This window comes from Lepidochelys olivacea (assembly GCF_965140295.1).
Source record: "Lepidochelys olivacea isolate rLepOli2 genome assembly, chromosome: 6".
Classification (NCBI taxonomy): domain Eukaryota; kingdom Metazoa; phylum Chordata; order Testudines; family Cheloniidae; genus Lepidochelys; species Lepidochelys olivacea.
The window spans coordinates 82,967,482-82,982,493 of record NC_140416.1 but is presented as its reverse complement, the minus strand read 5'-3'; the positions used below and the strand labels follow the sequence as shown (position 1 = coordinate 82,982,493).

Here is a 15,012-nt window from a genome sequence, read left to right as displayed (position 1 = left end):
ATCATTGGATATTGTCCAGAGGGGAGACCCTGTGGAGCTGTGCAAGAATTTTAGAAACAGCTCTGTCCCACTCCCAGTCTCAACAACCCATGGAAAGGCCATTACATGAATGAAATCATCCATAATCTTTCTTCAGATCAGAGCATTAAAACGCTCTCCCCATCCTATTTCTATACTCTGGGAATTGAGAACAGAGCACAGCCTTAGCTGAATCATCTAAATAAGTTCCTAAAGGAGATTTTTCTTCAAGAATTCCCATTTTACCATCCTCGGACAATTCTTATGTTTTGCAGACAGATGGCAGCCTTTTTCTTTTCCCAGATTTGATCATTATCATTTGAACTGACGTGTGATTCCAGGGTGTCTCTCTGGGATCATAGTAGCAATATTAATGGCTTTAGAGAAGATTGAAGTTCACTTCTCTCTACAGAACCCTGATCAAAAACATTTTCCAGGAAGAGATAAGACTGAAGAATACATAGTTCAGGAACCAAATCACTCTGTCTTTTGATTCAGGTCAAATAGACACATGGTGCCAGGGAAGTCAGTCATAGGGCTGGGGAGGATGAATACTGTTGGGAACAAAGTATCGTATGAGAAGATTGTTTCTGTGACACCACACCATTAGGGCCATCTTCATCTTGTTAACAATCTTTCAACGTTCATTGTCTAATCATCTCATTAACTATCCTCCCCATAATTTTCCACAACTGTGAACATTTAAAATCCATAAGAAAAAAAAGATGCTAACATGAATGTTTACTTTTATCTGTAGAAATTATAAAAATCAAATTCTGCTAAGATTCGGTATAATGTTCTCAACATTTTAAAGAAAAGGAAGTTTTGTACAATCCAATATTAAATGCTTCATTTGGGCATCCACCTTATTGCAACTCTGCAAGGTCATTCAGTATGTTCTTGGAACCTCGTTCCGCATCTTCCAGCACTACCCAGATTGAATCTCTGAAGGAAAGTGTCATATTTCCTGTCCATTAGAGTAGGCTTCCCAGTGGCTACTATCTATAATCAGATGTTTTTTATCTGAGTTTGGGAGCTTTCTCTAACAAAGTACTATTATTATACTTTTTAATTCAGACGGGTCCTCTTCATAACTGTGTCGTAGCATCCATTCCATGAGTAAATTCAAGAACTGTTCCTACTTCAATTAAGCATCAGAGTCTAGTTCTTAGGCGCACTCACAATTGCAGAGCAGAGTAGTCCTGTACTGAGATCTGCAGATGGCCATTAGTAGACCAAATTCTGCATATTGGTCATCCAGTCATAGCCAATGCTACTTCTCTTCTTTTGGAGAAGAGTTCTCGGTATCTTAGTGCCCTCGACTAGATAGATTATATACAAGTATCTCCTTTATCTTGTTTTGGAAGTCCATATTTGAAGGATAATCCCTGAGAGGGCACTGCTCTGAAAATCCCATTCTAATGGGTCTTTGGACCTTAGCATGAAGAAGAATAGGAAAACTTCTCAGTGCTTACCTGAAAATTTTCCTACTTTTGAGTACTAAGGTCCACAGATCCAGCCCATTCTGGAGACAAGTGGATTACCCAGGACAGAGATGTAAACTGACATTCAAGGATTTGGGTATGTTGTCAGTAGGTTGAATTTACCATATTCTGCAGTCAATATGCTTTGAGGAAAAACAAATCAATCTCTAATTTAAGAAAGTATATTTGAATTATGCTGTCCCTAGAAGTTACGTGAACTGGAAGGAACTTCAGAAAGCAGAGCATACCCCGGCTGTCAGTGATTGACAGGTCTGGTTCTGCTCTTGAGCTGCAGGCAGGCTGAAGTACCTATTGTAACAGATCTCTGGACATTTTTACACAAAAAAGAAAGGAATCTTTCAGGTAAGCACAAATATACTTTTATATTTTATAAAGTAACTTTGAAACAAAGCAGGATGATTTACTACAAATTAAACCCACTTCTGGAGGGGCCACCTCAGGCTTGATATTCTTAAAATCTCTGATTTCAGTGGGATTCTGCATGTGCTTAAAATTACATATATGGTTAAGTATTCTGCTGAATCCAGAGCTTAGAGGAAAAGATTTGCATAGTTTTACTAATCTCTCAGATAGCCAGTCCCTCCCACCATTTTGAAAATGTAACATTATAATTATTAAAATGCATACAATCCAGTCCTAATGTAGTAATTTCTCTTGTATAATTAAGCAATAGAATCTTTCCTCTTACTTTATCTTTGCTCCGTTTAGCAAATCTTTAAAGTACATTTGACGTTTAATTAAAACTGAAATTTGTTTGACTTTTGACAACTTAAAAAAACAAAAAACTACAGCAAACTTCTGAAACATTTGATATACTTGGGAAATATTGAAACAAATATTCCATGTTTCAGCCTCAAAAAGTAATTTTTTTTTCTTTAAGGTCAAGAGTTTAGAATGGAAGAACAAGGAAAACCAAGAAAAGGGATTTTCATTCTTGTTTTCATATTTTAAAAAATATTACTTGCCTTATATTTTCCCAAACATCTGTAAGGAGACCAGTTTGTATAATCCTGTACTTGGTAAGTGGTGTTTAATGATTGTACAGATGCTTAAACATTTTGCAACTTACAGTATAGAGATGCTGCTTGCAGAGAACTTGGATCAAAAACATTTCCCTTACTGTTAAGAAATATGGCCTTTATCTATGATGTATGGTTTCAATTCTACTGAGTTCACCTGTATTGATGGAAACACCCCTTGACCTCTCTTTTTAATTATTTAACAGTCAGGATGCTGTATTGCTCTGATTCACTTTAAATAAATTTAACTCTTACATACTTAAAATCATTTTTTTAAATTTATAGTTTTGATTTCATCCCACATTCCTAAAATCAGGGGACAACAGAAAGGAATAACTTAAAGAAAAATATATAAAGGAATGGGGTGGGAGGAAAAGGAGCAGAAGGAACAAGGGCAGGGAGGGGAAAAGAAAGCATTATCTGTTTCCATCCACTTAAGAATTAATCGAAGGTTTCTAAAAAAATTAGACAAGATCTTTTCAAGTTTCTTAGGTTCCTCTTCTCCAAAATGTTACTCGCTCTTTAGCTTCTAGGTGAGCCAATCGTAGTGCCAAGCTTCTATCCCAGGAGGCAGTCTGCTGTTCTATCTAAACCATATTAGTCATTTGGATACACTCACTGCTCTAAGAACCAAGTTTAAAAAAAAAAAAAAAATCAACCGTAATGCACCCTATATCATGGATTAAATTACATTTAGAAGAGAAAAAAACTGTTAGTTCTGTGGATCCAAAAGAAATTAGCAGTGTTGCTCATTGGGTAATATCCACTCCATTGACCCAGAGCCAGATCAGTTAGACTCCATAATACCTTCTAAAGTTTAGTCAAGACAAGGCAAATTATATGTTAGCATGTGCTAGGCTGGTCATGTTAAGACCGTGGCATCTCCCAAGCTCTAAATTAACAAGTTTTGCATATGTTAAAATATAACTTGCCTTGTGTTAGAGTTTTAAAAGGGGTTGGTTAGATTAAGCTAGCTAACACAATTTAACACACCTTTCCATCCTAATTTAAACAAAGCCTATAAGGGTAGAGTGGTTGGGCAGGTGAAATTCATGCCACACACTTTCCTCCCACTTGCTGGCCTCCACAAAAGCCAGCAAGGGCTGTTGTATGTTCCTCAAAACTGCTGTTAAATCCTGTGGACTGGAATAGAGGCCCTGAACCCACCATGCCAGGGGTGCTGGAACCGTGGATCTACATCAACATAGATTTCATGACACTTGTTTTAGTATGCTCACTGCCTGTTCCCTTCATGACCTTCCACACTAGACCCACATAGATCAGCAAGGATAGCTTTTCTGTCCCACTTAATGTGTTGACATCACTTTGCATCTGATTCACCTACATTCTCCCCCCCACAACCCCTAGAGGTTCAACCACAGGGCTTAAGTGGTATGATATGATCCTCTGCAAAATGGGTGAATTACTTCATCTGTGAATTGTTGCTCAATAACCTATTTGATCAATTATAAACAAATTTTCATTTCTAAATAAACCTACAACAGTTTCTTCCCACCCTAAATGAAAATGCTGTGCTTGTTTGGGCCAAAGTCCAGTTTGGGTAATTACATTCTGCCACTTAAAATTACTCACGTAGTTTTAACTGAAAGGTGGCTTCCTTTACTTTTTTGTTCTGAACAGTGGCGTAGTGTTGCTGTTCGCTGTCAAAATTTTGCTGGGTTTCACTCCATATCAGTGGCAGGCCATGTAATTCCTCAGTATAGTACATAATTTTAAAACAGCTTAGGGGATCATCTGGATAAAAAGGTACTTTTATAAATTAAACTTTACTTGTTAAGAATTGTTTGTTACCCCACAAACGAGAGCATAAAGAAGGGGTAAATGGAGCGGTTCATCCAGTAGAAAATGTTTGCAGCCTTCTAGGCCACAAATACAATTTCCAAGGGCTGCCTTTTGAAGCTTAATGCTCTTCTCTTTTATTGCTATTGAGAGAATGTCTGTCCCATGCCCTTGTGGACTTAATGACTGTGCTATCCTGGGAGTTTCAAAAACCCAGAAGCCCTGGGATTTCAATTGGGTTGGATAGGGCTTTGAGGTGGTAAGCCTTTCTTCTGACACTAATTTTAAAATGCTTGCTTTTCATCACAGAGATACCACAAATGAGACCAAAGCCACACTATGTAATGGTAAAGAAAGATGCTGAAACCAATGAAGCAATATATTGCACAAAGGAACCTTTCCTTAAGGCTCGTGTTATTGTCATTCGATGGCTGGTGTCTTTCTGGCTTGAGCCAAAACCTCATACAGGACCTCATATTCCTGGGATGGAAGGTGGTGAAATTGTGCCAAAGAATATTCAGGTATCACCAAACGCACATTTCAAATAGTTTTTCTCTATTTTGAAAGATTTCTTAGTAGTCTTCTGTTGTGATGTCAACACTGAAATTCTACCACTGTATGTTTCTCTTAGGCCTTGTCTACACTGCCACTTACAGCACCGAAACTTTCTTTGCTTAGGGGTGTGGAAAAACACACCCCTGATGGATGCAAATTTCAGCCCTGTAAAGTGACAGTGTAGATAGTGCTACAGTGCTGGGAGCCATTCCCCTCACAGAGGTGGTTTTATTACAGCACTGGGAGAGCTGGAGCCACGATTACACAGCCACATTAAAGCGCTGTGTAGACATCTCCTTAGTTTTAGCTAATTGAAGAAAGACTATTTGTCTTTAAATGAAATCTCCAGGCCTGAATCCAATATGGAAAGAATCGCCAAATATTTAAATCTTATACCAAAATAATAGAAATTTACTGTGAAGTACTGTTTTCATTCACCTAACAAAATGTTTTGATCTATAAATTACTTTTTGGTGAATTGTTGAAGTAAATCTACATTTACTTCTCTGCATAGAGTGATATGCTCAATTTCCCTTAAAGCCCAATCCAGCAATCCAAATGCTTTTTGACTTCCGTGGCTCTGTTCGCTGAGGTTTTGTAAGACTGGGTTGTTTGTGATAACACTTCTAAATACTCCCAAGAAATGTCTGATTATAGGTTAGCAAACTGAGTAAAGGCAACACAGATTAGAATTCTTAGTGAAGGTCATTGATCTGACTGGACAATAACTGGACTTCCCTTGTGCTTGAGATCTGTACTTTAACTGGCTTCAGACAACCACTAACTTTCTACATTATCTAGTAGATATGTAGCGCTTTGAGATACTTATTTCTCACATTGTCTGCAGAATTCTCTGTGCTGTTTTAAGAATTGTATTTAAATTATATTACTAGAACTATTTTCTTGCTCTTTTGTTTCAGAGAGCAGCTGCTAGCATGGCTTCTAGAGAAGACAGTAAAAATGACACTGTTGATAGACCCGATAGAAATACAGAGCCAGAACAATCTCATTCTAATACAAGCACCCTAACAGAGAGAGAACCAAGTTCCTCCAGCCTTTGTAGTATTGATGAAGAGCATCTAACTGATATTGAAATAGTCCGCAAAGTCTTTTCTTCTAAAAGAAGTAATGTTAACTTTCTTACAGAGATATTTCGACAGGTAAAGAAGCCATCAAGTGTAGAAGAATTTTTTGTTTTTAGTTTAAACCCTGATAATATTGATAGTTTTTGTTTCAAATAGGTTGTGTTAAGTAAGAGTGTACATAAGTGTAAAAGCTTTGATTGTGTTTTTATTTACACTGTTCATTTTAAATTTAGGCCAATGGTAAACACGTTGGTTTTTGTTCAGCAAAGTTTTCCATCTGTTTTTTCCACCTCACACTCTCTCCCTTGTGTGTAGAAAGCAAAAGCTAATTTAAAACAACTAGTATGAAAAATCTGCCCCTGCTTCCTGGTTTTGTTTTGCTCATCACTTGAGGGACATAACTTTGACTTCATGTAATGTGGACAATTTTAGCAAAGTTATCTGGGTTAACTATATTGGGAGCCAAAAATCCTCCATCTGGATTGCCTAGCTAATTATGAATTGTTGCCTGTCTAATTATGAATCTGGAAAAGATACAGTTAGCAGATAACATGCTGTGTGGTGAGGTAGTAAATAATGAGAACAGGTTACTGCTACAGAGTGATCTGAATCTCCTAGTTAAATGGTAACAGTCCTATACAATGTGTGTTAATACAGGTGAATGCAAGGTTAATACATCTGGGAACAAAGAATGCAGGCTATACCTATGGGATGGGATACTGTCTTGGGAATCAGTAATTCGGAAAAGGATTTGGGGATTGTTGTAGATGACTGCCTCAGTGAGCACTCAGTGTACTACTGTGGCAGAAAGGGCTAATGTGGTCCTTGGATGTATAAAAGGGGACTATTAAATGGGTGTAGAGAACTGACCTTGCCTCTGTACACAGCATTGGTAAAACAGCTGCAAGAATGCTGTACCCAGATCCGGTGTCCACAGTTGAAGAATGATGTGGCAATGCTGGAGGGAGTTTGAAGAAAGGTCACAAAAATGTTTCAGGGGCTGGAAAACAATAATTTAGGTTGGATATTAGGAAAAACTTTTTCACTAGGAGGGGGGTGAAGCACTGGAATGCGTTACCTAGGGAGGTGGTGGAATCTTCTTCCTTTGAGGTTTTTAAGGTTGGGCTTGACAAACCCCTAGCGGGGATGATTTAGTTGGGGATTGGTCCTGCTTTGAGCAGGGGGTTTGGACTAGATAACCTCCTGAGGTCCCTTCCAACCCTGATATTCTATGAATGTGATGTGAAGCTTAAGGAGCTCCATCTGCTTAGCTTATCAGAGAAGGTTGAGAGGTGACTTGATCACTGTGTATGAATATTTACATGTGGAAAATATCTGATAGTGAGGGGCTTCTCAGTCTTGCTGACAAAGGCATAACAAGATCCAGTGGCTGGAAGATGAAGGTACACTAACTCAACTTTGAAATAAGACTCAATTTTCTTGCTCTGAGGGTAATTAAACATCAGAGGATCTTACCCCAGGGGAGATGATGGAATCACCATCCCTTGGAATCTTTAGAATGAGATTAGGTACCTTTCTAAAAGACTTGCTAAGATTAATCCAGCTTCTAGAAAAAAATTTACAGCCTGTGCACACAGATCAGACTGGATTATCATAGTGATCCCTTCTGGCTTTGGAATCTGTGAATTCATTAATAACCATGGCCCAGCAGGTGTGGCAGCATTCCCTCAGCTACATCATATTTCCTGTACTGTGAAAGCTGTAGAGCATTCTATGTTACAAAGCCAAAGCATAAGAAACTCTCTAAAAGGTAGCAGTTGCCTATCCTACTCTTTAGCTGACTGTGGAAGTCATAGAATAGCTGTGTCCCATTCTGATACTCCTTTGAAGTGTTCAGTCCTAAAGTTGAGAATGTGTTGTTCATAGCAAGAATCATGCATTTCTTTGGGATGTTGGTATATCCAGTGGTTCTTGGAAAATGCACACAGGTTCAGTTTATTTTATTCTTTTTAATACAGCCAGTACAGTAAAAGTGCACAAGCTGGTAAAATTGTGAATTTAAAAGAAAGTGAAATTTCCAACAAGTATATTGCATTAATGTAGGCTGTCTTTGAACATAGTTAAGTTTAGCAGAAGCCCAAAACTTAACGTTGGAGACTGCTGATCTGAGAGCACTTTTGTATTAGCCCCACAGTTACATAATACTTCCTGAAGAGAGCAGCATCTTGCAAGCAAACTGGCTTCCTGAAATGCATTTTTTTCATAACTCTAGTTATGAAAAATGCCTTTTCTCTGTCATCTGTTTTGCGCCACTCATTCATAGCAGCAGTAAAACATGGCTCTTTGTTATCAATACAAATTCAAATGGCTAATATAATATCCTATTGCCCCATACTCTTTCTCCCCCCATGTATGTGACTGGATGCAGCAGTAGCTTCCACTGAGTTTTCTTTTCTTTCTTTTAATGAGAGTTTGTTGTTCAAATATCAGTGGGACCCTAAGATCTATGCAGGAACAGATCTGCATGGAGTCTCACTGCTTGCTGTTCCCCTTCCATGCTAACTACATCCAGGTCCCTAACAGTAAAGCTTTTTTGCCAGGTGTCACTTTTTCCTTTCAGACTTTTTTCCTGCCCTTCCCCCCTCCCCCCGACTTTCAGGGTGTTCCAGAGTGGTGTTGGGAAAAGTTAATAAACTAATACTGATGGAAATCAGCATTTAGTTTAAATTCCTGCAGAGTGGCTGCAGCTGTTTCTCCATCTGTAGAGCCTGATGCTTGGGTAGGAGCTTTCCTAGAGTTCAAAGAAGTGGGTTGGATGTTTCTCACTTTTCCTTTCCCCCAATAAAAATCCACTATTTTGCCCCGAAGAGACAGAATGGATAGTATAGTGAGTCCTAAATTTTTTAAAATAAAATTAAGTCACATTGTCCACTTTCTATTTTCATATCACATCCATAAATTGAAATGCATGCTCCTGAAATTGTTTACTACTAGCAGTATCGTGAGAACATAGATAAAGTGTCTCAAATGTTATAACTTTTCCCCCCCCCAACTAGGCATTTTTGTTGCCAATTTGCGAAGCAGCTGCTATGAGGAAAGTGGTGAAGGTTTACCAGGAGTGGATCCAACAGGAAGATAAGCCTTTATTTATGAAAGAATCTGAAGAAATATTGACATCTGTAAATATAGATTGTGATGAAAATGTTGCAGAACATAATTCAGCAGAGAAGGGAAAAGAGAGAGATGAGGTAAAAAAAAAATAAAAGACCTCCTTAAAATTTAAAAAGACCATTGTTAAATAGATGTCTCATTTTCTGAACTATTTAGCATATGTACGTCTTTTCCACATAGCAGTCTAGTTGGTGCAGGAGCTGGGAAAGAGGAATGAAAGGAAATATTGAGATGAAAACTGTGAAGGGCACAAATCTGTCCCTTCAGGTATGAGTAAATAGAGCAGCAGCCCAGTGAAGGTGCCTGCCACCCATAAAAGCTATGCTGCCAAATCATTCAATTCATGCCTGCACTTCACCTTCATATCAGTTCTCTGTTCAGATTGTTTATGCAAATGACCAGAAAAAATATTTAACCCAGCAGTAACTGACTTCTAGGGGCTGGCATTAAATGAAATGAACCAAATACAGAAAAATCCTATTTTAAATTAAATTTTAAGGGGGAGATTTTCAAAGTCACAGACAGTCCCATTAACTTTCAATGGGAAGCCAGGCACCTAACTGCTCATATGCCTTTTGAAAACCTAATCCTACTCTAAATTTATAATAGTGTAATTTAATGTTAGTGATTATGTATATATTTAGAACTTGACACTGTGTATTCTCCTACCAAGAGCTTCCTAAGAGAAAATGCCTCAGTTTGGGGACCAAAACAAAATTGAGTTTTTCTCTAATAGGCAGACCTTTACCATCTTTAAATGCGGTGGTTATTTTTTTCAATTTCCTTCAGAATAGCTGTAAGCGTTTTCATTGGTTTTATATAATATAAAATATACCTTAGATGCACAGGGTGAAAGGCAAATGCCCTTGAGGCCTGACATTGCACATTTTAAGTCAACTGCAAAATTCCCCAATGACTTCAGTACAAGAAGGAGCAGGACACTGAGGACTACGACTGCATTAGTAGTCTAGTGTACTCTCTAATATGGCTTATTAGTAAGAATGTGATTTGGTCACGGATTCAGAGACTTCTTTGGCTCTGGCTTGGGCATACCCTGATTTTGTACTTTTTTACCATGATTGCTCTGTACATTTTGCATAATTTTTACTGTGACAAAATTGTATCCATACTTATTAGTTAGCAATGAACTATAAACTACCTTAGGGAGATGGCTTATGCACTATATCCTTGCACTATACGAAAAGTGTTCCACGCAGAATGAGACAAAGTAGCAATTAATTTCCCCCCTATTATTTTGAATATTTGTTCTAAGACTTTAAATTGTATCCTTTTTTTAAGGTGCCTAGACATACACCTTCTTCTTCCATTTCTCAGTCTCTGGGAGGGAGGCTGCTCTTTCAGTAGTCATTTTCAGCTCTTATTTTCTCCTTTATTTAAAAAAAAAAAAAGGGGGGGGGGCCAAAAACCTAATTCTCATGTGTTTTTTTCTCTGGGAGTTTAAGAAACAAAATATTTTTATGCTTCAGGAAAAAATAACAAACTCTGGTCATGTTCGAAATTCAAGTTGGACAAGAGATGGCTGCTACCAAGATGCTTCCCATAAAACATCTGAAATAGATATCACTGAGCAAAATATACGAGCCGGAGTACAATCAGTGTTACAGGTATGGAATGCACTCCTCTTCCCACCTCAATTTTATTCTTTCATGTTTAACTTGTTTTCTTTAATATTGTGTAAATAAAATGTTAATGGATAAAACGAAACATGATTACAGAATGAGTCTGCTATTCCATAACATCTCAGCTTTGCTAAATGATTGTAGATTTAATTAAGGGGATGGATAATAAAGCTATAATGATAGTTTACTGTGTTCTTAGTGACTTCCTGCATTCTTTCTCCATTTTTGACATAATTTAACATATAGTATAACAGGACTGCATTTACTACTGTTGGCTCACACAATGAAAAAAAAATCTTTATTTCATACCTTCATTACTACATCCGAAAGTGTACTCTGTTCTATAGGGTGTTACAGAAAAAATTATCTAAACTAATCCACGCTGTTTGTTTGGTTTGTTTGGTTTTTTATGAATTGATGATGAGTGCTCTCCTGTTTACTTTATGAAATTTTATCTATATTAGAATACATGTGGTGGCTTAATTTTATAGCTGGAGATAAACACTTATTAGATCTTCCTAACTTATTTAAATCATATTGTATTAACAGTTTATTTACATTTTAAAATGTAATTAGGTGTTTATCAAATACGAGGATTTGTGGAACTTTGCATGGGTGCATTTTAATTGGAAATAACTCACAACACTAGTATTGAATAAGTTGCAAATGCTGTAGTAAAGATTAGCTGGAGTTGTTTGTATAGCCTTATTTTTTTTCCCCCCATTTATTTGTAACTTCCTGAAAATTCTGCTTTTGGAGTTGAAATTTTCTATAACTGGTCTCAGCACTGAGGTCAGTTATTTTGGACATTTTGAGCAAAATGCCTTGTTCTTGTATTATAAGACACTGGAGATTTTTTTTTTTACCTTGAATTTTTTTTTTTTTAGTGTGTTCAGTGTACATTGGAGTCTGACCATGAGATTATTCATGTGCATAATGTTGTTTATGAGCACAGGTCTTAGTAGTACTGTATTAGCACTTAGATGATCACTGAGCATGCTTAGTCACTTTTTAGTTGTTGAGCAAAAAAACCCCATTCTTTAAGTTGAATGAAAAAATCCTTGAGCTTTCCTGAGCTCAGCAGGCAACCTGAGCATAAGTTTTTTGAAATTGTAGGCTATATGATAGCTGAGTCTAGTGAGTCTCTGCTTATGTGATGTACTAGGGAATAGGGATGCTTTCTCCCTAGCAGACATAGAGGCTGCTGTTCTTGGCTGTTACCGGGAAACTTTTGCAGGGAGGAGACTGCAAGTCTCATCGGGCTTGTCTATGCAAATTGTCTGAATAGACCTTGCTGCCATTCATGAACAGTGCCCAAGAGCTACCCCTCTTTGAAACAGGAGTAGAGTGTGGCAGCAGTGTCCACACAGATACTCAGGCCTGGGTCTGCACTTAAAAATTAAATTGATGTCACTCGGCATTTTTTGCACCTTGAGTCCCATTGTTAGGTTGACCTAATCCCTTCAGTGTAAACATGGCAAGGTCAATGGTAGCATTCTTCTTTCAACCTAGCTACCACCTCTTGGAGAGGTGAATTAACTACATTGACAGAAACACCCCTGCCATTGCTGTAGGAAGTGTCTACACTATGATGCTACTGTGGCACAGCTGCAGTGCCATAGCTGTACTGCTGTAGTGTAGACAAGGCCTTAGTGAGTAGCAGGCTAGGCTGTTCTGGCATGAAGCTAGCCTTTACTGTTTTATCCTATGCACTTCTGTCAGAATCCAACCAAACAATAGTAGCAGCAGAGATGTGCATTTGCTCCTCCCTCCACCCCATTAACCTTTCACATGGGCCACTACTGTGTTTGTACAATGCCTACTGCAATGGCGTCCTGGTCTATGATTACAGCTTCTAGGCACTACGGTAGTACAAATAGTTAACAAAGACACCCAAGAGGATTTTAAGAAAAACTGTTCCTGTAATGTAGAATGTGTAGACAGATGTGTGACCTCCTGCTTGGGGTACCCTGAATTTTGAACCCCTGTGTAACTCCTCTCAGCCTCAACAAGTGAGGTATTTTGCTGCTCCCAAACGAGGTATGAGCTCCATGAGACATTAGCTTGTCTGCCTTGCCAGCAAACTCTTCAGGACTCTTAGTCCAAATCTTGCCTCACAGATAACAATCTGTGAATCCAACTCCTGAGTTACCCAGAGATGTTCCTCTGCAGTGTCCAGTCCCTCCTCACTGGACTGTGAGCTTTACTAGGGAATGTACTAGTACATTCGGTTTGGTCACAGAGACCCCTTTGGGACTGTCCCCTGATGTGCTGAAACTACCTCTGAGCACATTTTCTTTGCCAGCTTGGGACTCCAGAACCCTGTCTTGTTGAGCCAGATATGCAAGCCTGCTGCAACACAGATCCAGAGTCTGAACCACACCCCCAAAGCTGCAGACTAAACTGAAAACAGCTCAGCAAGTGCTCCTGTCTCCAGCACTCAGACACCCAGTTGCCAATGGGATCCAAACCCCAAATAAATAAGTTTTATTCTGTATAAAGCTTATATAGGGTAAACAAATAAATTGTCCGCCCTCTATAACACTGATAGAGAGAGATGCACAGCTGTTTGCTTGCCCAGGTATTAATCACTTACTCTGGGTTTGTTAATAAACAAAAGGGATTTTATGAAGTATAAAAAGCAGGATTCAAGTGGTTTCAGGTAATAGCAGACAGAACAAAGTAAGTTACCAAGCAAAATAAAACACAACACGCAAGTCTAAGCCTAATATGTTTAAGAAACTGAATACAGGTAAATATCACCCTCAGAGATGTTCCAATAAGCTTCTGTCACAGACTAGACTCCTTAGCCTGGGCCCAGTCCTTTCCCCTGATACAGTCCTTGTCAGTTCCAGCTCAGGTGATAACTAGGGGATTTCTCATGACTGGCCCCCTTTGTTCTGTTCCACCCCCTTTTATATCTTTGGCACAAGGTAGGAATCCTTTGTCTCTCTCTCTGGGTTCCCACCCTTCCTTCTAAATAGAAAAGCACAAGGTTTAAGATGTATTTCAGTATCCTGTGACATGTTCCCCACATGTCCTTGAGACTTCATTACCCACTGGCTGGCACACAAGTATACAGGAAGGCTTACAAGTAAACACAGCCATTTACCACCAATTGTCCTAGTTAATGGGAGCCATCAAGATTCCAAGCTCCATTAATGGCCCACACTTTGCATAGTTACAATAAGACTTCAGAGTAATACTTCATATTTCTAGCTTCAGATACAAGAATGATATTCATACGAATAGGATGAACACACTCAGTAGATTATAAGCTTTGTAATGATACCTTAGAGACCTTTTGCATAAAGCGCATTCCAGTTACATTATATTTACACTCATAAGCATATTTCCATAAACATATGGAGTGCAACATCACATGGACATTCACAGAAATGTAGTTCACTGCCTCCAAACAGGGAATGTACACACCAGCCTGTATAGCTCGCTGAGGACTCACCTTCCAGTTTAATACACCGCACAGAGATAGTTTTGTAATAAAACAAGAATCAGTTGATTAAAAAAACAAAGGTTGAAGTGATACTGAATATGAGTAGAAGGCAAGTATGGTTACAAAGCAAACAACACTTTCTAGTGTCTAAAACTTAATTTCAGCAAGTTACAATCTTTGTGTAAACAAGTTTCTCGCTTACAGTAAAGTTTCCACCAACTCTTGCCTTCCAGGCCAAAAGGATCGGATTTAATAGACACAACAGGTGCTGTACCCTATCTACCTTTAGGTGAAGGGTAACTAAACTGTCTCTTTGCTTCCCCTTTTTAGTACTTCAAAGTCCATTGTCAATCTCAGAAAGGTCTCTTGGGGTGCAGATTCTTTCCCCCAACATGGTTGTTAAATAGCCTTCTCCCCCACTTGTTTAGCTTGATGTCTGTTTACTTTATTTGTAAATGTATTTGTTGTCCTTTTGCCTGTAACCAAACCAATCACGTAGGTAAACGCACAAGTCTGGGTTCATGCTGTGCCTCCCAAATAAGTTTTAAAATCGTATTTCCAGCACACATCTACAACTCTTTGTACACGATCTATGCATACATCACACAATTATTTTCAGAACCAGCATGTTGCAGTTTACATATGATACCTTAGATGACACCTTTGAGAGAGAGAGATAGTGACAACAGTGTGTTGGGGCAATGTGCGTCAGGCCTGATGTAAGTTACAGTATGGGGGGGGGAAGTGGGGGGGCTCTGCCAGTGGCCACTGAAGGGTTCCTGTGGTCACACCCTTCCCTCTTAC

The 15,012-nt window shown here is 38.6% G+C and overlaps 1 protein-coding gene across 3 annotated transcripts in view; it reads left to right on the top strand.

Annotated features, from left to right (window-relative positions):
• RALGAPA1 (Ral GTPase activating protein catalytic subunit alpha 1) overlaps positions 1-15,012 on the top strand; it is a 235,006-nt gene that overhangs the window by 29,655 nt on the left and 190,339 nt on the right. For all 3 annotated transcript variants that reach the window (XM_084632410.1, XM_084632409.1, XM_084632408.1), the window contains exons 8-12: positions 2,404-2,542; positions 4,652-4,863; positions 5,818-6,057; positions 9,000-9,191; positions 10,602-10,739. In XM_084632410.1, coding sequence (XP_084488536.1) covers positions 2,404-2,542; positions 4,652-4,863; positions 5,818-6,057; positions 9,000-9,191; positions 10,602-10,739 — 921 coding nt within the window. The remainder of the gene's footprint in view (positions 1-2,403; positions 2,543-4,651; positions 4,864-5,817; positions 6,058-8,999; positions 9,192-10,601; positions 10,740-15,012) is intronic.